Here is a 22,125-nt window from a genome sequence, read left to right as displayed (position 1 = left end):
TATGTATTATTTTCAATAGTTTATGTTTTGTACTTATAATAATTTGCAAGTGGACTTCAGTTAGAGTATGTAGCCCATTTTCACTGCCTCAGCATCACAGTTTGTTTTTACATGATCAGTCATTTACTCACACACTCATGTGACATTGGTGACACCTGCCATGCAAAGTGCTCACACGCCATTGGGAAACGCAGGGTTCATCTCTTGAATCAAACTTCAAACTTGGCCAGCTGGTAAAGTAGCCTCCCAATTTTGAGCAACACTGATGGTGTAAAAAGCTACTCCGAGGCTTACTTATAACTGAATTGGCCAATAGCTGCTATTCCATCCAAGTCTTCTGTCCTGGACACGAGTCTGACCTGGTCCTCCAAACGCACTGAGCATACAGAATGCTTGACTGATTGCACATTGAGTGTGTGTGTTTGTTTGCAGTGTGAGTTGGTGACACTTGTTCACATGTTCCTCTCTTGTCTCTTCACCCATCCAGCACCTGTTCATTTGTTGAGCAGCGAATGCTGGCAGGTCAAATCAGCTTAGTCGAGCACCGGTCGATAAAGAGAGGCAAGCTAGAGGAGCAACAATAAAGGCTGTCTGACTCTGAACAGCTCTTCCCAGCTTCCCCCGAGATAAAGGCAGATAGATCTGGCTGTGTGCACACGGCAGATGTGTTGAATTTGTAGTCAGTGATTTGAAGTATAAAAGATATGCCGTCCTATTAAAAGTGTTGTTTTATTGTGCTGCTCCTGCTTCTGGTCTCTGACTGGCTCAGTGATGACTGCGAGTTCAGTGTTTACAGGTTCACTTGAGTTAGCATCTCACAAATAAGCTTGCGATATTCATGAACCTTAAGCAAACAGCTCTTTTTGTGTAATTTGCCCATTTTCAGACAGGTTTATATCCTTATAGTGATTTGTTTGTGTGGGTGAAAGAGGTCACAGTTGATTGCATTGGGAATTAGACTTGAGAGTGATGCCTCATTTCAGCACAGCATCATGTTTTTTCACATAACAGAATAACTTTGGATCCAGCTGCTATGACTCGAGCTCTGAATTAAAGTGTGGCTCCAATTCGGATCAGAGAGCACTTCTCTGTACGTCTGTGCGTAAATCAAGCAAATCTAAAGAGGTTCTGAACATTTTCCTTTTTGTCGGACCCCAGATTGCCTCTAAATATGTCATTAGAGTGAAGCCAAACATCAGCGGATACTCCCACTCAATCCTGCCTTGTGATCTCTGTCTGAAATCACTAATATTACACATTTCTGTGAAGAAATTAATGTTTTATGTTACATCAGTCACTTGAAAGCTGTTTTTTCACCCAATTGAATGTAACAATTACACCAAAGTTAAAATAGCTTCTGTTGGCTTTGTTACATGAGACAAACACTATATTTGTTCATGCCTTGACCAACTGACCTTTTATTTTTAACAGCATGAATAATTTCTCCTTGTCTTTTTTGTGTATATGATTTTTAATTAAAACATGAATTCACGCTGTTGGGTGGAAAGTTATTTTTTACAATAGCTGTTGCTTTTTTTATTAATACACATTTTTTTTCCTGATAAATAAGGGATTTATAAGTTTCAAGGGACTCTGACACATGCTTTCCATCAGATTTCAGCACATTTATGATCATCATGATTTGTGACTAAAGACTCCTCGGGATTTAACAGATACACCAGATCGGAGCTAAAAAGTAGTGAGACACTAGTCCTGTCCCATCCTGTAACCTCTATCTCCTGTTTTGCGTGCGTGTGTGTGTGTGTGTGTGTGTGTGTGTGTGTGTGTGTGTGTGTGTGTGTGTGTGTGTGTGTGTGTGTGTGTGTGTGTGTGTGTGTGTGTGTGTGTGTGTGTGTGTGTCTCAGGTGTTTCGGAGAGGACACGTGTCTTTCCATCCCAGATATCAAGGCAGTAGTTATGGTCCTGCAGCCCAGTGAGCCACAAATCACTATTACAGGATCTAACCGACTCGTCAGGCCCGCCGGAGACCTGCGGGGCCCGCTGGGTGTGGCCCCCTTCAAAGAGCTTTACATTACCAGCACAGTAATGAAGGGAGACGGCTTCGGTGGACGTGAGTAGCAGAATCCTTGGATTGTTTTACACCGTCCCTATCTGTTAAAATTGTTTCATCTGATTAAACGCATTAAAAAGTACATTTTTGGGGGTTGATATTGGCCATATTAGCATTTCAAATGTTTTTAAACTCATGTAATTCTGCACTTATCCACGCAGCCCGGAGGCCAGGTGTGATGGAGTTAATGCACAACCTGGACTACTGCGATGTGCTTGTAATTGGGGACGAACTCAATCCTGAGAGGGAGAGTCTGGAGATTCATCACAGTGCTCTGCTGGGAAAACACCTCGATGCCACCAACTCCACTTCTGGAATATCAATATATGGTAGGCAAGGCTAACACCCCGGTGAGAGGAATTACAAGTATCACCGGTTGGCCGGACATTGGGAAACACATAATCTGACACTGTGAATGTCAAGTGAGATCAATAAAAAATAGGTTGCTTTTGATGTGGAAGAGCACCAACATACACAGTTAGGACGGCGTAAAGGTTGGTGTCACTGAAACCTGACATCTTTACAGGTTTATTTGTGACACCGACATGTGTTTCCACCTCACGCCATGTGGGACATTGCAGGATAACACAATTGTTTCTGTGTTCCAAGGCGTGGACTCCATGGCCCACTATGAGCAGGCACTGAGACAGGTGCGCTACAGGAACTGGCGACCTGCCACTTTGAGCGAAAGAAGGTTCAGACTCACCTGCTCCGAACTCAATGGGCGTTATACAAGCAATGAATTTAATTTGGAGGTGAGCTATACATTGACTATATCACCTGTTCTTGTCCGCTTTCAGAGAAATGTCGTAGTGACGCCATTGCAATGAAATTATACGTTCTTTTTTTCACCTCTGCTCAAAATGTCATGATCTCTTCTATCACGTCGTACAACCTCTTTTCTCTCTACCACTTCTCCTCTGTAGGTCAGCGTTCTTCACCACTCGGCGCCCGTGGAGCACGTCAACCACATGGCCGCACAACCCCAATATATGAGACCCGTCCACCACCCACTCATGATCCACACCATCAACTCTCACATGTCGGGTAAGACACACCGAGAAGGGAAATGGCCAAATGATCATTTAATTGCTTTATAATGACAATTTGAAAGTTCACCGGAAACTTTGCTGCCACCTTAATGAGGCACTTTCTGCTTGAGGCAAATTTAGAAATACATAAGTGGATTAAAAAAAACATAATTTGTAAATTCCAAATGATAACTTGTCTGAACAGTTGAGACATCTTAAAGTCTTCCTATTTGGATTCAGTTATATTAGTTTTTCAAAGAAAGTTGCTTAAACAAGAATGTTAAGTTTTACATTTGGCTTTTGCGAAGCACTTCTGGGTTGCTCAACTCCAAGATTCAAGTGTAACGTGTTTATGAATGGACTTACTGGAAATAACATTTCTCGCAAGGGCTTTCACTGTCAAAAAGGGTATTACAAACCAAGCAATGCACAATATTTCTTCAGATTTACCAGTATTTTCACTTAAAGATAAAGTGATTCCATTAGGTTAGCCAACCATTAAAAGTCAAGGTTATTGTTAACCTCCAGCTCTTCTTTGTTTTGTAAATTCATCATCTGAAAAACCTGAAGGGAATATCTTTATATTTTCTGTGACACCACACTGATCACAGTCAAGGTCACCATGACCTCATGATGTTGTTTTTTTTCTTTTTTAACATTGTTGTTGATGCAAAATCTTTTATCTTTATGTTATGGCATGCATTAACGGTATTCACTATAACATGTAAAAGCTTGGACACACAATTGATTTCACTCTTGCTGGTTATTAGAGACAAACAAAATGATTAAAGAAAATAATATAGCTAAAAAAACAACGGATTCATATACTATGTGTCCATAAAGAGGCACACATAACTAATTTACTTATTATCCTCTCCTTCAGCCGGAGCGCCTCCTACAGCTACAGTAGTTATTGTGGTTTGTATTGCCGCCCTGGTGGTGATCGTGGTGATCGGCATCTACAGGATCCACGCCACACATCAGGAAGGGTCCAGAGAGGATGAAGATGAGGTCAAAGAGCCTGAGGCAGAATGGGACAACTCAGCTCTCACCATCACTGTCAACCCCATGGAGGTAACTCTGATTCATGATTTATTGTCTGTAGTACTGGAGATTTCAAAATGTGATTACTCAAAGGCATGGGGGCCCAGATGGTCCACCACAACGGAGCAATGACAAATACAAAAGCCACAACATGAAAACAAAATCAATTACATGAAGAGAAGTAAGTAAGATAAGTATACTCACAAATCACACTGCAACGTTGTCCTCTATAAATGCTCCCTCTCTTCTGTTGTGGCTTTTCTAGTTATGTTATTGGTTTTGTGATAAGTGGTTTGGGCTTAAGCATTCATGTTGTGGCATTTATGTTTCTCTTGTGTCTCTTGGGTTTATATGTGGAAATCATTTGTTCATTTGTGGTTTTATGTAGCAGTGTCTTGTATTTATTTTTAGCTTTTTTTGCATTGTGTGTCTTTTGTTTTTTTTTTCCTTTGTGTTGTGGCTTATTGCAATAGGGGTAACCTTTTGAGCAAATATAAGTGGGGCTTCATCAAAGACTGAAGATAATTAGTCTGGTAGCAAGCTGTTTATGAACCCACTGTTGTTTGCTCCTGATTCACTGGGAGCTCGCATGCCACTGCAAACTGAATCTGGTTTGTTCTCTTCAGAACATAAGAGGACCTCAGGCGGTGGGTGAAGAAGCAAGAGCGGAAGAGCATGAGGAGGAGGAAGAAGAGGAGCTGGTGGGAGGAGTGACAAGTGCTGAGTCAGATAACAGCGATGAAGAGGAAGGAGAGGATGACAATGAAGGGAGAAAATATGTGAGGGAGAGAAAGCAGAAGGGAAAACTTGAGTGGGACACTTCCTCCATGACATACTAACCACACGCAGGGATTAACAAATCCGCAAACACACACTCTCTCTACATGTTTATCTCAATTACACACATGTACACGCATGCAGAGACATTTCATAACAGTTGCACATACAAAGACACGCAGAGAAATAAAATCTCCCAATAAAAAAATATTTACAATCCGTGGCTGGAAAATACACTTTTAATCTTCCCATGTTGGCATTTTTAATGAGACATCTCCCCCTGCTGGAAAAAGTCAAAAATACACCATCTCAGAATCTGCTGCAATCCCACAGTGCTGGAGAATAACAACCTGCGTGCACATTATTATTCATGATCTGTAAAGAAGAACAGAATATATCAAACAAGCACGGTCATCTCATTATCCAAGTAGATTTACCTCCAGATGAAATTCAATCTAAAACTCTAAAACAACCATGACCCCAATCTTAAAAGCAATGACACTAATTTAAATACAAGGATATAATGTACTTTTCTCCCAATATTTTATACATGTGTCCTCAGATTACTTTTGTATGGTTTATTTTTTAGAGAGACTGTCTACAAATGTTGATTAATTAAGAAGTTTAAAAGCAAGATGTATCCATAGACATAACTACTAGGTCACCTATCCATAAACCCTTTTGATGTTAAATCCCATAACTTGAGTTGTAGGTATGGTAGCTGTACTGCTGCTCATTATTATGTCCATTTTTGTCATGTTCTACTCCCACCCTACATGTTTGAAATCTGTGTGATCAGTGCTGAATTTCTCCAATGGCATTGCAAGTGCTGTGGTCCTTTGGCTTTGACACTGAAGAGAAACAGGTTGTCTCTCGGCACAAACATTCCACATTGCTCCCGATTCACAAACAAAACACAACAGAATTATAACCTGCTGAATATCTTCCAGCTTTGGTGACACAAAGCGGTTTTGAATCTGAAATGATTGCTTTTCTGTCACGTGACTGAAAAAGATTGCAGTTGAAACACAGTTTGGAGCAAAGGAGCTGATGGATTTTTAAAAGCTTGTTTGTTTGCATCTGTCTGTGAACCATATCTATCCATACTGTGGACTGACGTAGCCTTTGCTGTTTAGAGGTAGACCACTTCTGTTTCTTTTTAGCAGCAGATGAAAAGATGCAGAGATGTTGCAGTGTGCCACTGAAAGTTTGTGTTTCCTTTTTCCTTTTCATATCTATAATAAAAGGAGCCCTGCTATGCAATTATGGGCTGAGCATAAAAGAGCAGTGCACAGAAAACGGGGGTACTCCAGCAATTGGAATGTACAGAGAGACTGGAGGATTACAAAAGAGAGGTTTAAAAAAGTCCATGAAGCAGAAGCTGCGCTATATTGTCACGAAGGCCACCGATAGATCCAAGACAATGTCATCTGCCGGATTCAAAAGTCAAGATTCATTAAGTAAACATGTACAAAAATCAGATAAGTTATTAGCATTTAGGTTATATAAAAGTTGATGAAATTAGGCTAGGAGATAAAGGACAGCTCCTTCCTCGACACAGATCTATGTGTGGGGCATCTCATAGTGCTGATGGTCTCATACGAGTGGGAAAGCAAACCCGCAGAGACGACACAGCCCGTTACTACAACGGTTAACAAATTCTCAATAAGAGACCAGTCAAGATTCAGGACAGACACATTTGCACGTGAGATATCAAAAAGACAAAAATAGAGACAAGATAGCTTCACTAAGAGGTTACCAGGTAACTAGTTACTTTTCGTTTTTAATGAAAAGTAAAGTAACTTTAATCAAATACTAGTTTTGAGGAAGTTGGACAGTTATGGTCTATATTATTTCCATCATTGTGTGTGTGTGGTCTATTTATGTCTTTTTTTCTGCACTGTATACAGATTTATGTCAAACCACAACAGAGCTTGTTTGCATGGACTGAAACCTGCTTTTTGAACTTGAATTGCTTGTTTGGATGTGGATGGCAGCATTTACACTCCCATAAATGTACCTCACTGATCCAGCTTTAGCACCACAGTTAATAAGAAAAAAAAAGGACGAGTTTGCAAACTTCAAATTATAAGCCAGATTTTCTTTTTTTCTTTTTCTTTTTGTGGCACTTAGTCAGAAGTGAAACCGGCATTAGATGTTTTTGTACGACTACAGACTTTTTTTTTTAAAAGGTTAATTCATGTGCAAACGAAAGTCATCTCATGTAAAAATCAGTGGAGTACCCCTTTAAGTTCACATTAGCACACAACTGTAATAAGAAGTGGAACTCTTCCTGATATTTATTTACGTTCCTAAATATTGATTTGCAGGAGAGTGTTTGCATTGAAATGAGCTAAAAGAGAACCCTACATTCCCGTTAGTACTCGGCGGCACCTGTCACCTCTTCATGTCTGTTGTCTCTGTTCACCTGCCCGACCTCTCGGCCTTTAGGCACCTGTGATTGTGATGTCATCCTTGTGAAACAATTGCCTTGTTTCCTTCGTCTCCCTTTGTCATATTAATGCTTCTGATGGATTAAAGAGAAAACAACAGATTCTTTTACATGTATAAAGAAAACCCAAACAAACCCTGTAAAAATGTTCAAGACAGTTATTTTATATATCAGTTTCCTTTTCTTTTTGTAAAACAAAATGGTTGGGATTTCTCTCTCTTTAGTGGTCATCCCCACTTCTGTATATTGACCAATAAAGACTTGTTTTAGACTCTATGGAGCTCTCCTTCCTGTTTGTGTGCACTTGTGTGACTTGGCAGAGCGAGCGGCTTACAAATTACATAATTAATAAGCTGTCGTAGATTTCGGTGAGCCGCCTGAATTCATCACAGGCTGGAGCTGCATGCCCGGGTGCTTCATTTGTTCACATAATAAGCTTATACAGACATTGTATCTTTCAGGCAACATCACAACATTTGTTCAATGTATTTCTGGGCCCAGAGGGTGCTGACGTCTGTTTTTGCTGTTACTTTGGAAGAGGGGTGCTTATCCAAAGCAAGATTTCATTTCAGGCATATGTTTGAATGTAAAGCATATGTTTAAGTGTTTTCAGCGCTGAGCGTGACTTATGGCATACATTAGAAAAAGAGCCTCTGGAAAGGAAAACACTTTTACATCCAAGGTTTTTTTCTTTTATAATGAAGCATCAGTCAGTGCTGCAAATCAGTATCCATTTATTTCGAATATCACATCATCCAACTGGAACTCATCAATTGTGCTGGAATACAGACAACTAAAAGTCACAAATTAACCTCACAGACATGTTTTGGGAAGGTGGAAGGAAAACAGAGTACGTACTCAGACAACACACACACACACACACACACACACACACACACACACACCCACACACACACACACACACACACACACACACACACACACGGGGAGAATAATGTAAACTCCACAATAAAAGATCCCGAAGAAGGACTCAAACGGGATATAGTCTTACTGTAAACCAAGAGTATACCACTACATCACTCTGAAAATTAGCATTTTTATCAGAGCTGAAAAACTAGATTTGACATTTAAGCAATCAAGCATTTTTTTGTTCATTTGTTTAGTTAGTTAGTTAGTTAGTTAGTTAGTTTGTTAGTTTGTTTGTTTGTTTGTTTGTTTGTACACATCTTAAAACAGACTCTTCTAAAAGGGCCAAGGCAAATCATCTTAGGAATCTATGCAGGTGAGCCTCAATGAATTTGAATATCATTAAAAAGTATATTTATTTCAGTGATTCAATTCAAAGCGGGAAACTTGATACATCACACACATTCATTTCACACATGTATTTGAGGCCTTTGTTTTGAATCTTGATGATAATTGTTTATACAATTAATGAATACCCATAGTCCAGTATTTCAGAAATTTAGAATATTAGATTATACAGATTTTTTTCTTTTTTTTGTAAACGTAATAATGCTGATCTAGTGAAAGGTATGTCCATGTATAGTTCACAATATGCATTCAGTATTTGGTCAGGACTTTGGAAGTAGTTATACAGCACATGGATGTTTGAAATTAAATAAATTATGGGTACAATTACCATTTTTTTGTGTACTTAAACTTTTTGACATGCACTTACATGTATATAAAAAAAACAACCTCTCTTATTAAACATGCATTACCTTAAAATACAAGTATCTAATGAAATCTCTAGTGTAAACTCTGGCCTTCGACCCACGTGAGCTGGAATCGATTACAGGACCTGCAACCAACGGATAAAGTGGATCTAACACAGTGGTTGTCTGAGTGTGGGGGCCTGTCTCTTCCCTGTTGTCTGCAGTGCCACAGGCCTTCTGATTTTTCATTAGAAATCATAGTAAAAAGAAACAAGCAAAGGGTAAAACTAATACATTGTTAAAACACACATGTATCTCAGCTCTAACAGATGACTGATTAGATAGATACATCAGCAGAAAAAAAATAAAATAAAACCTACAGCAGAAATCCACCATCTACACTTGCTTTATCCAATTTTACTGTAGGTGGTGGAGAACTTTGGGAAATTTTACAGTCACAAATTAACCTCAAAAAGCATGCTTTGTGACTGTAATGGAAAACAAAGTATCTGAGGAGAAAAAACCCAGACAGGCACAAGAAAAAAAAACACACAATATCAATTTTTCTTTATCCGATTAAAAACAAGAAGAAAAAGAAAAAAAGAAATAAACATTGTATACAGCTGCACGCTGATGCAATGACTTAATGCATTCAGTGATGTAACGTTTTGCAACAATGTGGTGAGCAGGCCCATCAAACAAACAAATTTAAACCATTGTGTGTGTCCAAAGCATTTGCTTGTGATGACGGGGAATTGTCAAGACACAACAAATAATCTGAACAATATGATGGCTGTGCCCAGAAAACAAAAGCTGCTTGGAGAAGCATGCAAGCTGTTAGAGAGACAGGATTACACAACAAAGAGTGGAGCTCAGTGATAAATGAGATTTGCTTTTAGCATTGGGGGGAAAAAAAACCCCATCCATTACTTCAGGGCAGAAGTGAGAGAGAAGATTCTTGATTCACCCATGAGGTACTTGAACACAAATGAGAAACAAACCCAACAGCTTATTAACATGGCTCTTGTCAATCTTTATCTTCTTTTTTTTTTTTTTTTTTTTTTTTTAAATTACATGGTATATATCCTTTTATTTAGAACAAATATATATGCAGAATGTGGGAGTTCGGTATGTGTGTGATGATATTCAACAGCTAATTTTTGCTCCTTGCATTCTCATACAATGGAACTCTGACAATGCCCGGGGCCGTGACCATGATTTATTTGTTTTGACATTTTTACATTTAACACACATAATAGCTGTGTTTCTTTTCTGTCCTTTTCTTTTCAATTTTGCTGTGTAGAATTTATCAATACCTTTGCTGTAGCAGAAAGTGTTGCTTTGCTTTCACACTGTTGTTACGATGCATTTGTTTAAATAAAGACTCTCATGCCACATGAAGCTTGGACATGTTGTTACACTTGTATAAGTGGATCGGGCAGTACTGACACAATAGAACAGCATGCTGTGTAGACAGTGGCGGACCTGGCTGGTTTTCCATCCTGGGCAGCACACACACACACACACACACACACACACACACACACACACACACACACACACACACACACACACTTAACATTTGGAAGCGAAAAATATTTTTCTGATAGGCTCTGTTTCTGCAAAAAACTGTTTTATTCACTCATCAGTAACTCACTCTAACTTGAATGGACAGAATGGACATTTCAAGCTGGTTTACATCATAACGTTTATTTGAGGGACAAAGTTGCAAAACATGTGGGGAATTATTCAATATAATTATACTTGCAAGTTGATTTGAACCAGAGTTGCATTAATGTTTAATTTACTTCAGGTTTATGAACCTTTTCTATTTGAATGTGCACAGGAACCTATTTCTAATAAGCTCTCTTCATACCTGCAGACACAGATCTATGAGCGGATCATCAGCAGATCCCAGTCCTGCCCAAGGGTAAGAGAGCTCAGCCGAAGATACCATGAAATCTGTCGGGGGCTCTATTTACATCATCAGCCAAAAAATAGAATATCGTCTGCTTAGAAGTGGAACTTGTGTTAATTTTAATGGTAAATTTAACTGTTCCAATACAAAACATGTGATCAAAGTCATTCTCAATGCCAAAAACACAACCGTCAGATTTTCACAAAAGATAATTTCACATAAATTAAGCAATAACTCAACTCAATAACTCAAGTCACCTTTATTGATATAGCACTTAAAAGAACTACTTATTTCCTCTTGACCCATGGTCGTCTTTGTCATCAGACGTTAATAATAATAATCTTAATTTGACAGAGTCTTCAAGAGATTCTGCGTTTGTGTCTGTATTGAACAGTGCTGAAGTAGGAGGAGAGCAAGTCTGGATGTTTTCGCACCATTCAAAGTAATCGAAAGGCGCCTGACGCCATAAGAAGTAAACCAATAGCAACAATTGAAATTGGATTTAAAGGCCCTTCAGAAATCACATATTCTGTGAGAGCTGAGCAGCTAAAACATGTCGGCTTGATTTGGATCCTGGAAACAGTAAACCCACTCCGGGTCCGGCAGCTTTAATCACAGTGAAGTAAATCAACATCGGCCGGAGACCTTTTAGTGTTTTATAAACCAGGGCCAGGATTTTAAAATCAATCGTCTGACTCACAGGAAGCCAGCATGGTGATTTAAGGACTGATGTGATGCTTCTTGGCAGCAGCGATTAACGTCCCAGTTAACCTCAAACACGTTTTTGGACTGAAAGAGGATAAAAGTAAACCAACACACAGACACACACACACACACACACACACACACACACACACACACACACACACACACACACACACACACACACACACACACACACATATATATATATATATGCATAGTGTGTGTGTGTGTGTGTGTGAGTGAGTGAGTGAGTGAGTGAGTGAGAGAGAGAGAGAGAGAGAGATATCTTTTGGCTTTCAAACTGGAGGACGTTCAATTAAAGTGACACGAAAAGAGCATTACTGCCCTCTGCTGGTGGAAGCTATGTTGCATGAGAGCAGATTTAAAAATAAATAAAACATGTTGACTGCAAATTGAGAGGGTTCTCCAGGTTCTGATTTGACTTGGATTGTGCAACATGCAAATTTTTCTCAAATTTCAGAACAAAAGCTTCTTTCACTTGAAGGAACACAGACACGGACGGTGAGGATGCTAAATTATTATAAAGATCAAGAAAAACATAGGCTGGCATAGTGACACAACTGCTTTTTCCCTACTGTGTTTTAATTCCATCCTTATCATATCTGTTTCTTGTCTTAATGGACAGGTGTGCATTATTTATTTATTTGTATTATTTTGTAATCTTTTCATCAGCAGCAGACAGGAAGGAGCTGACAGGGAACCCCATGCAGGAGATCTAAGAGGCTTTGAAGTTTTGTTTTTGATATTCACGATTTGGACCAAATATCAGGTGTCTCTGGGAGGCCTCATTCTGTCATTACACTGTGACAACAAGCAAGGGGCTCTCATGTAGTGTCGTTGTTGTATTGTAAATGTTATCTGAGTGTGGTCCCATCAAATTATCACTGATTTGAAGCAGTTCAGGTTTCTCTGAGGCCTGATTCCAGCTCGGAATTCAAGAACATTATTTACCTTGCTTATGCTCTTGCAACACTTGTCTTGATGATGTTGTAATGTGAATGTATCTGTTCAGGGTTGAACCACACTGTATGTTCACTAATGAAACAATACATTACCGTAGACTTCAAGTATTACTGGATTGGATAAAGTACCGTAGAAGATGGATGGAACCTCGGTTGTGGCATTCTTGTCAAACATTTTAATATCATGTTATTCATTGTATGGAGACAATCCATCTATTCATTGTTCTTAGTTACTCTTATTTACGTTTTCCAAGCTCCAGAGTACCAGAGCGGTGAGCCCAGGAGATGTTGCAAGTCAATCAACCGTACACTTTTTAAATTCGAGTTACCGGTTGAAATAAATTGGGTGATAGGATAATGCTGGTGTACCCAGAGGAAACACACAGTGAGAAGGTTCACACCTGGAACCTGTTAAGTAGGAACAATAATGCTTTCATTAATTATATCAATTAATTTATCCAGTTGCTAATTTTCCATATCTGTAACCTAAAGTCATTATACCATAAACCAGCCAATCAAGCACAGTGATGTGTACAGAATAGACATTTAGCATGAATTCAACTTTAACTGGACATGTATGTGTATGTGGCACACACACTGAATTTACATTATTATTATGTCTGAGTAATAGCATGACTTGTCAGTTTATTAATGTCATTTAACAGTTTAATTTAGAGGCATTTTGCTTAAAGGCAAAAGTGCAATATAATACGTAATAAAGAGAAGTTGAAGCTATATGCTATGATGCAGGGTAGGCGATAGGACAAGTATAAGCAATAAATACAGATTTATCAAGACTTTAAATGTGTAATCTTTCTACAGTGTGACCACCCATTCCAATATAGGGTAAAAGTAAAGAAAAAAAATCGAATTAATCATTGCTTATTAAAGGGTTGCTGGGTGCTGGAAGCCAATCCCAGCTGACTGTGGGAAGAAAGACTTGAGACAGTGGCACACAAATGAGCGTCACTACTCTTCCCTGTGAGACGAACCACTGTTACACCACAGTCTTGCTTAAGCTCAGTATTTGCAGCTCAAGTACTATTTGCACTTCACACTACTGATTAAGGATAATCACTTTCACATGTTCAAGTCTGAAGCATCATAATGATGCAGCAGTTTAGGTGTGGAGAAGAAAAGAAGTCCAGAGGTGTTGCACACTTCACCATGTAGCTCCTGGGTCGATGTCAAAGAGCTTTTAAATGACTGGCCTTCATTAAGTTAATCTATTCAAAGCTTGGATGAAGAGCTGCTGCTCTGCTTTTGCTTCTCGCTCACAATTGTGCTGAGTGTACATTTCTGGACTCTCAAGCTCCCTGAGGATAGAGAAATACAATCGGCTAATTAGTAGCTTAATGTGCCTTTTTAACTGATGAGCTCCACATGTTCAATAATCCTGTAATGGAACTCCGAGGGGCAGGAGAGCAATTAATTCCTATTGACTTTTCTTCAGCTTTTTAGATGACAATGTGTATTAAACTCAAGTTGTAGATTTATTCCTTTCTCTTCTTTTTTCTTTCGTCTCGTTTGGATTGTTCAGTCTTTTTTCTTTCATCTCTTTAATCACCTAAAAAGAGATTCTAAAAAAGAATGAAGTTGTTTTTGAATCTGCTTTCATCAGCAGTTATTTTTAGACCAACAAATACAGACTGAACTACAAGTAAATGATTAACGACCAGTAAAACACAACCTTTCACATTTACAACTGTCAAGTGTCAGATTATTTTGTTAAAACTATCCGTTTGATCAATTTTACTTGAGAACCTCACAGAAGCTGTATTTTCACCAAAGCTTCATTTTACAAGTTTGCATACTAATGAAGTGGACCTCGAGTAGTTTAGGTGATATGTGTGGCTTATTATTATTTTCTGTAGGCATCCCATTAATTATTAATATTACAGGTTGAACACTTTCTTCCCATTAAACTCTACAAATGGTCATCAATCATCATGCAGCTATAGACTCTTAGTGGAAACATGTGCAAACATTTGGAAAAACACATTCAGCAAAATATTAATTGAAACAACTCAGTTCCATAAAGTTACATGGCTTGTTGCACTCAATCACTTCAATGGAGATCAGCAGATTCAGCAGAAGTGATCCTATTAAAAATATCAGAGTCAAAAAACAGAAGCTGTTGACACATTATTTTGGGAATCGATCATGTAAAATGTGGAATTTGCTGGTTCTGTTTATTTAATGAGACATGTGCTTGCGTGTTGGTTCGGATAGGACGCATCACAAATAAATGGAATCAGGTCAGTTGGAACTGGTCACATGTCTTGAAAGGCGTTTTGTCGATCAAATGGCTTCTGCAGTTGACGAGGTTTGACTTGATTAGGATGCTACTCTGAGACCAGAAATGTAATAATAATAATAATAATAATAATAATAATAATAATAATAATAATAATAATAATAATAATAATAATAATAATAATAATAATAATAATAATAATAATTTGTGGCTTAATTGATGATCAGGCTGCTAAAAAGATTTAACACACAACAACAAAAAATCCTTCAGCTTTAAATTCAGAAATAGTTGCATAAATACACTGTATGTTGTGTTTCACCCACAATAAAAAAAAAAACAACAACACCTGAACTGAAGAGGGTTTAAAAAAAAGAAAAAAGATTTCCATGAATGCTTTCAAATGTTCCCCTGATAGAAAGAGTCAATGTCATTTAGCCATGCAATTCATATTCATACCATAGGACTGGACTTCATCGGTTTCAAATCAGAATGTTACAACAGATGAATATTATTGCTGCTTTTTATTTTCTTCGTTCGTGTCGCATTGTCCTCATTTCTGAGCTCTGAGCTCTCTTTTCCCCTCCATGTTATTTACTCAGGGTTTTGTATGCGTACACTGCAAGTGGTGAAACGCTCCAACCAAAACAGCCCATGCAGTCCCAGATGGTCACAGTCATAACAGTTTTATCTGACGAGTGCGTTGGCTCACTCAGCTGCTTTGGCAACAGATAGTGTTTGTTCTTCTCAGCACATGAGTTCACTGAGTCACGTTTCTCGATGAAACTGATGTCAGAAAAGCCAAATATTGAAGGATGTTACTGCTGTTTATTCTTATATTCCTCGAAAACACTTTTATTATAAGGCTCTACTTGCTTTTCATGACTGCTACACCCTGAAGCAAACTATCGCTCCCTAGGGAAGAAATGTGTAGTGTGAACTGAACTTTAAACAACAACGTCCAAAAACAGACACAACATATTGAAAATTATAGCAGCTTTGTGACCATATTTCTATTTTAGTGACATCTAGTTTACTGTCCATATTTATACTCCTTTTAGGTCATGAAGGTCATTAAAATCTGTTTGGAATCCAACACACACAACTGCCATAAGAAGTGTCTGCAGACTGTCAAAACAAGATTCTACCTTCTTTTGATATTCATTCCATATTGCTTTTTGTGGGGACTGTGACAGATTACCTACAAAAGAGAAATAGAAACAGAAAATGGCCTTTACATGCTGTTCATTTGTTGAGTGGATTGTAAGCTTTGTCCCTGAGGTTTTCAATGATGCTCGTGCGCAAACTGTTCTTAGTTTATTTTCCTGATATCCTGGCACTGGTGTACTTTGTGAGACAACATATGAAAGAAAACCAGCAAGTTTGAGAAAACTCTTGTTCTGTTACAAAAAAAATAAAAAATGTCTTTGAATTGAACAGAATCGTTTAAATAAAAAAAAACCAATGCAAATTAAACCACATTAGTGATTTGTTTAATAGAATCTAACAAAGCAGAACTAATTCCCTCTTTATATTTATATATAAAAACTATTACCTGGTGAAAATGCAGCACGTGAAGCATTAAAGTATATATTTTGCTCGGCTTTCCACTGCAACACTGTTTGACTACAGTATTTGTCTGTTTTGAAGAGTAGTCTAATTTACTGAAGGAGCTGCTTGTCCCTGCCTTGAAACATCATTAAGATGAAGAAGAAAATGTGAATCTTTTGGGAAAAACTCAAACAGGCTGCCAGTAGTGCTGTGTAGTAGAGAAACACAGACCCTCACGCACCTTCAGTTAGTGAAAGATTAAAGATTCAAGAGGATTTCCCTTCATCAGGAGGAAGTCTAAATAAATGTTCGTCAGCCCATCATTCTACAAATATAAACCTTGAGTGTTGATACTGAAGTTAACCTTTTTTGAACATCACATTTATTCAAAAGCACTGAGAACAGGCTTACAATATATTCGTTAGCATGAGGAAATGTGGTAAAACATCATGAGTCCCAAAAAGATTCGGACAATATGTAAGATGTAAATGAAACCAGAAACTGTATACGATATGCCATAAATTCAATCATGAAAGTATGATTGTTCACTATTTCCATTTATTTTACATACATACATATTCATTTAATATTCAAGAAAATAGTTTTTGCTTTCTTTTCAGCAAATTTGTCATGCTTAAATCTCCCGTTTCTATTTCTTATTAATAATAATAATAACAATAATAATAATAATAATAAGTATTATTATTATTATTATTGTACAAATACATATGAACTTACTATGCTTAGATATAAACTGTGTGCGTGTGGCTTAATGCAGAAACATCTTTACGCTGTCTGCCTGCCTGCTATATATCCACCCATCCTCAGTCCCAGTAACAGATATGCTGAAGTGGACCTGCTGATGTCTGTCTTCTCAATCTGCTTTGAACTTTGGGGTATTCAAGACCTCAGCACATCTCTGGGTGAGCCTGAGCTGTATTTACCGCTGCCAAGTTGATGAGTGTAGCATCGGCTGTTTACTTTCTGAAGTGGAAACTGCACCCTTGACAATTGTAAGAACTTACGGCCAAATAGTATACAGCCCAGTTCTGCTTGCCAAAGCCTCTCGTGGTAGATTAAAGGCTCCCTGAGATGCAATTAAAGATGCTGAAACTGTCTTGAGCCCCAAAAGAAGCATCAAACTCTTTTGCATCTTGCTGGAGTCTTCCTTGAAAGTCAGATGTTGTGCCGTGTGTAGGCTTAATTTTTTTCAACTGAATTTTATCAAACGGGTAAGAAATACAAGGATTCACTCTCAAATTCACTTGGCTTTTATTCACATTTCATAAATGTTGACATCTCAACTGCAACGCCTGTCCATACATTCTCCTACTTGTTTCAAATGGTCCTTTTCTCACCAACCTAAACAGCAGGCAAGACCACCACCAAATAATAATAATAATAATAATAATAATAATAATAATAATAATAAAAGCAGCATTGAAGAAACAAGTTTTGTTTTCTCTCCCTTCATCACCAGCATCTTTGTCTTAACTTTACCTGAATATAACCGTCAATGATCAGTTTAACAAAACAAACAAAACTAGATGTGATAAATAAACACCGTCACTGTCATCGTCTGACCATCATCGGAAACAGAACCCACACTCACAATCATAACAACAATAATAGTAATGAATGATACAAACCCAGAAGTAAAAAAAAAAAAAAAGTGACTCAAGCCTTTTTTTTTTTAGGAAACAAAACGTGGTTGGTCGTGTGTGTGTGTGTGTGTGTGTGTGTGTGTGTGTGTGTGTGTGTGTGTGTGTGTGTGTGTGTGTGTGTGTGTGTGTGTGTGTGTGTGTGTGTGTGTGTGTGTGTGTGTGTGTGTGTATTGGTCATCTATATCTTTCTCCCAGCCAACAACACTTCTGCCGTAAACGTCACCATGCACCGGATCCAGTGTTTCGATCTGCTCTGGTCCCGTCAGGTTTGTCGCGTGTGGTCATTAAGACAGTTGTGCGGAGAGCAGACAGATGCTGTCGGCTGCCAGCGAGCTACAGCAGGGTGCTACAAACAACAGCAGGGGTCTCTAACTGCCAACAGCATGTTAGCACTAGTAAAGCGTCGGGCCGCGACCTACAGCTCTCCCACGTTGTTATGCACTCCATGGCTCAGTATGAAATACTGTTTGTGATACTGTGAGAAATAATCTAATGAAACACTACGAGGAAATTCTTTCTGTACAGTTCTTTAATGAAGCCCCCCTCAGACATGAAACTCGTTTTGTTAAAAAAAACGTATTTTTATGCCCACACATCAGAATCCAATTAACCACAACACGTTTGTCTCCACATTTCATTTCCCTCGCACTACTATTTCGCAAAGATCAAACTCTTTCGTTTACTTCGTATGTCCTCTTCTGAGGGTTTACACTCGCTGCAAATTTGTGTACGTGCAACATTTGGTGTTGCTTGGTCCTGACTGGTGTAAACTGTGATGACAGTCTGTGGGTCGTTATTGTCAGTGACATCTGATGAAGCTGCTGCACCCACACTCTTCTGATGGAGCAGATGAGCAAGTCTCTCTGGTTTTAACATCCTCTTCCTGTTTCGATAAAGTTGCCGACGTTATTCAGAGTATTGCTCTTCAGATGCTTTAAGAACAAAGGAACTAAAATACTTTTAAGACCAAGTAAATTACTGAGTGAGATATTTTAAGTTTATTCAAAAAATAAGCCCTAGATATCGGAATGTTCTCAATTTTTGCAGATTCGTTCATTGGCGCAACATGCTTATAAATTGCTTTTCATATTGCGATAAAACCAGGGTTCTGATATACAATCCTGTTGTTCGTGCCTGTGCATAATTTAGAGATTAGATACAAGAGTAATTGAAAGGTATTTATGCTCTAAGACACTTTAAAATTGTCAATCTGACATTGATTATTAAGACTTAAATTGTAACAAACTTCAATCACGGCTGTTGTGATTTTTTGTAATGCTACTGCGTCATTCAGAGCTGCACCAGGTACCATGGAAGGGCTGCGAGCATCTGGATCCAAACCGAAGCTCCCCGGTACAAATGGCAAAAAGCCAATACTTGAACAGGCAGATTGGCGATGTTACATGTCTGAAAAGGGCTCAGCTTTCGGCAAATATTTGCATAAAGCCTTGAGATAAGTTTGGCATACTGATTTCCTGTGTTGAACTTTACATTCACTTTTAAGCCATGTTTAATCTACTCTGTATGCAGCGTGAGCTTTCGGCTGGGCCCCGAGTCAATCAGATAAAAACCACATTAGTGCTAAAATCCTCTTGGACATCAAGACTCTGCATCCTGTCGCCTGTGCCAGTGGAGATCATGAATACATACTATGGTATCCAACAGCAATGATATGGTCACTGACGGTATGTCAGAAAGGCCTCCATGGATGGGATTAGTGTGCTTTCTATGTGCCAGTTTTCATTCTGGACACTAGGTGGCGGTGGTTACCTCCGTCTTATTCACCACTTAACCACACTGTGCCATGATAGCTTAGGCTTTCATTCTGGATGAGTGAGACACTGATGGGATGCCACCATCAATAATTTATTTCAAGTCTAAAATGAAAAAAAAAAAGGGGGGGGGGGGGGGGGACACGTCAGTTCATCCACCATCCTTGTATGTATCTGTTTGCAAATTAATCTGAGCCACAGTTCTCCCAGTATGGACACTCTCTCTCCATCAGTCATCTCCTCCCCGCATCTTGTGATTCATCTTGTCAACGATCTTCAGACTTCCTTTTGGTGGTGTGTTTTGTGTCCAGTTTGCTCTGCTGGTCACAGTCACTGGTACTGGAGGTAATTTTTGAGGGACTGGGGTAGTGGGAGGGTCTCGATCTCCTGCAGCCGGTCCCGGCCCAGCGCCAGGCGGGCCGCACGCCGACACAGGTCCATCAGAGGAAGAGGTTCGGCTGCAAAGAGAGGAAAAAGAGAATGTTTTTAGCACGTTTCAGGAGAATAGCAGATGCTTGAAGTAGTTCCGAAAACAACCAGTGCATTGTTGACAAATGAGGCACTTCTGACCACTGCGACCTGTGATTGATTATGCATGGGTTTCGCATGTATGTTTATACTGACACTCGCACCTATTCTTTCTGTACATGCATAATATATCTTTATATTCGATATGCATGAATGAATTAAAAGAGATAAGTAGCTGGGAAGAGAGCGACAATGCCCATCTTTAAATATTAACACCTCTCTGCACACAGACAGACACACAAGCCACCAATCACCTGTCAACAGCACATATGGCCACGAACTAGGCAGTCAAAGCAGATTTAGGTAAAGTGTTGAATTTATAACATGTATCCTGTAGAGAGAGTGGAAGGTCAGTGCAGATCTGCGTTATTTATGTTACATTGCTACGTTGCTCCCTTCGACGAGAGTCAACCTCGGTGAAGATCAACCTTGATCTTCACCTCAGGGTTACGAAGGTAACAGATAATGAAGGCCGAGCTACACGAATGAACAAGGTGTTGAAAAGAGGAGGCTACCTTAGAATAATCATTTCTAGATTGTGCTGTCATGTTTTCTGTTTTATTGTCACCATATGAATTATATATTGAATGTTTAATAAATAATGTTTAGATGTAAAATAATCAGAATAATCAGAATCAGGCTTTGTAAGTTCTTGTTCTGTCTGTCTTCTATAGCAGAGAAGTTAATATATTTTCTTCTGTCTTGTAATCTTGAAGTATTTATATTTTAATCTCAATGCCAGTGCATTAGGTAGCTGTAGTGGGTCAAAATATTATCCAGTTAATCTTTGTTAAGCTTCTTGCAATTCTGGAAATGTGTTTTTTTACTTAGTCATTTCTAAACCCTAATATTTGATAATTTTTTTTAGTCTGTAATCTTTCTATTTGTACAGAAGAGAGACCATAATCCAGATTCATAAAGCTGGATAGGTAAGAGATTGCTCATTATATTGATAACTTCAGAACATACTTTATTGCAATTTCTATTAATGTTTTAAACAAAATCAATACCGTCTTGCATACTAGGGTGCAAAGTATGTGCACTGCAGACAATACTGCTGTTTTTGACAGTATAAAATCCAATATTGAAAAGAATTCATTCAGAACTGGATTGTATCATGTTTGGTATGATCTTGATGGAAAACTGAAAACTTTATACGGTTGTCCTCCGTAAATGAACAAACGATGAACAGAAACATGATCAGTGTGACACCATTGAGGACAGACGGGTAACTTGTGGCCCAAAGCCGCACGCAGCCTCCAATCCCATTGTTTGCATCCCATGGGTCAAATGACAAAAAACAATAACTGAGAGGCTTCACAGGTGAGTGTAGGAGGTAGATCAATTCAAAGCCATTCTAGCAAGATAATAATTCTAATTAGCCTGTAATTTCTGTGATACTAAATGCAAGTTAAATCTTAAAAAACAAATGCACGCGTTTCAAATTGGGTGGGGGGACGGAGGAGTTAGGTTGTAATCTTAGTTGAACCAGTAGCAAAATAATTATCTCCCCCCCCCACCCCAGCAGTAAAGATCACATCTTTATGGCCCTCACAAATGTTAGAGCTGCTCTTACCTGATTCTTTGTTCATCTCCCTTGATTGAGTGTTAACAACTTTTACCTTCTACGATTTTATAGCATCACCAGTTTCAGTTAATACTAACAATAGCCGATTCATTGGTTTAATTACAGAGCACAGCAGAGCACGGGGGAGGGAGCAGGGATGTGCAGGGACCCAATACCAAAATGAACTCC

The 22,125-nt window shown here is 38.7% G+C and overlaps 2 protein-coding genes across 3 annotated transcripts in view; one reads left to right on the top strand and one right to left on the bottom strand.

The window, feature by feature from the left end:
• clstn2a (calsyntenin 2a) overlaps positions 1–4,985 on the top strand; it is a gene marked incomplete at both ends in the record, with an annotated part of 148,955 nt that extends 143,970 nt beyond the window's left edge. Inside the window, 6 exons of the mRNA XM_080503836.1 lie at positions 1,866–2,071; positions 2,233–2,400; positions 2,681–2,826; positions 2,998–3,118; positions 3,986–4,176; positions 4,773–4,985. Of these exons, the coding sequence (XP_080359962.1) occupies positions 1,866–2,071; positions 2,233–2,400; positions 2,681–2,826; positions 2,998–3,118; positions 3,986–4,176; positions 4,773–4,985 (1,045 nt within the window). The remainder of the gene's footprint in view (positions 1–1,865; positions 2,072–2,232; positions 2,401–2,680; positions 2,827–2,997; positions 3,119–3,985; positions 4,177–4,772) is intronic.
• A 13,138-nt stretch (positions 4,986–18,123) lies between these two features.
• spsb4a (splA/ryanodine receptor domain and SOCS box containing 4a) overlaps positions 18,124–22,125 on the bottom strand; it is a 45,491-nt gene continuing 41,489 nt past the window's right edge. For both annotated transcript variants that reach the window (XM_080504017.1, XM_080504018.1), the window contains exon 3: positions 18,124–20,299. In XM_080504017.1, coding sequence (XP_080360143.1) covers positions 20,172–20,299 — 128 coding nt within the window. In that variant the 3' untranslated portion in view covers positions 18,124–20,171. The remainder of the gene's footprint in view (positions 20,300–22,125) is intronic.

Source organism: Blennius ocellaris (assembly GCF_963422515.1).
Source record: "Blennius ocellaris genome assembly, chromosome: 10".
Lineage (NCBI taxonomy): Eukaryota > Metazoa > Chordata > Actinopteri > Blenniiformes > Blenniidae > Blennius > Blennius ocellaris.
Note: the sequence above shows the minus strand (reverse complement) of the source record. Positions and strands in the feature narration are given on the sequence as shown.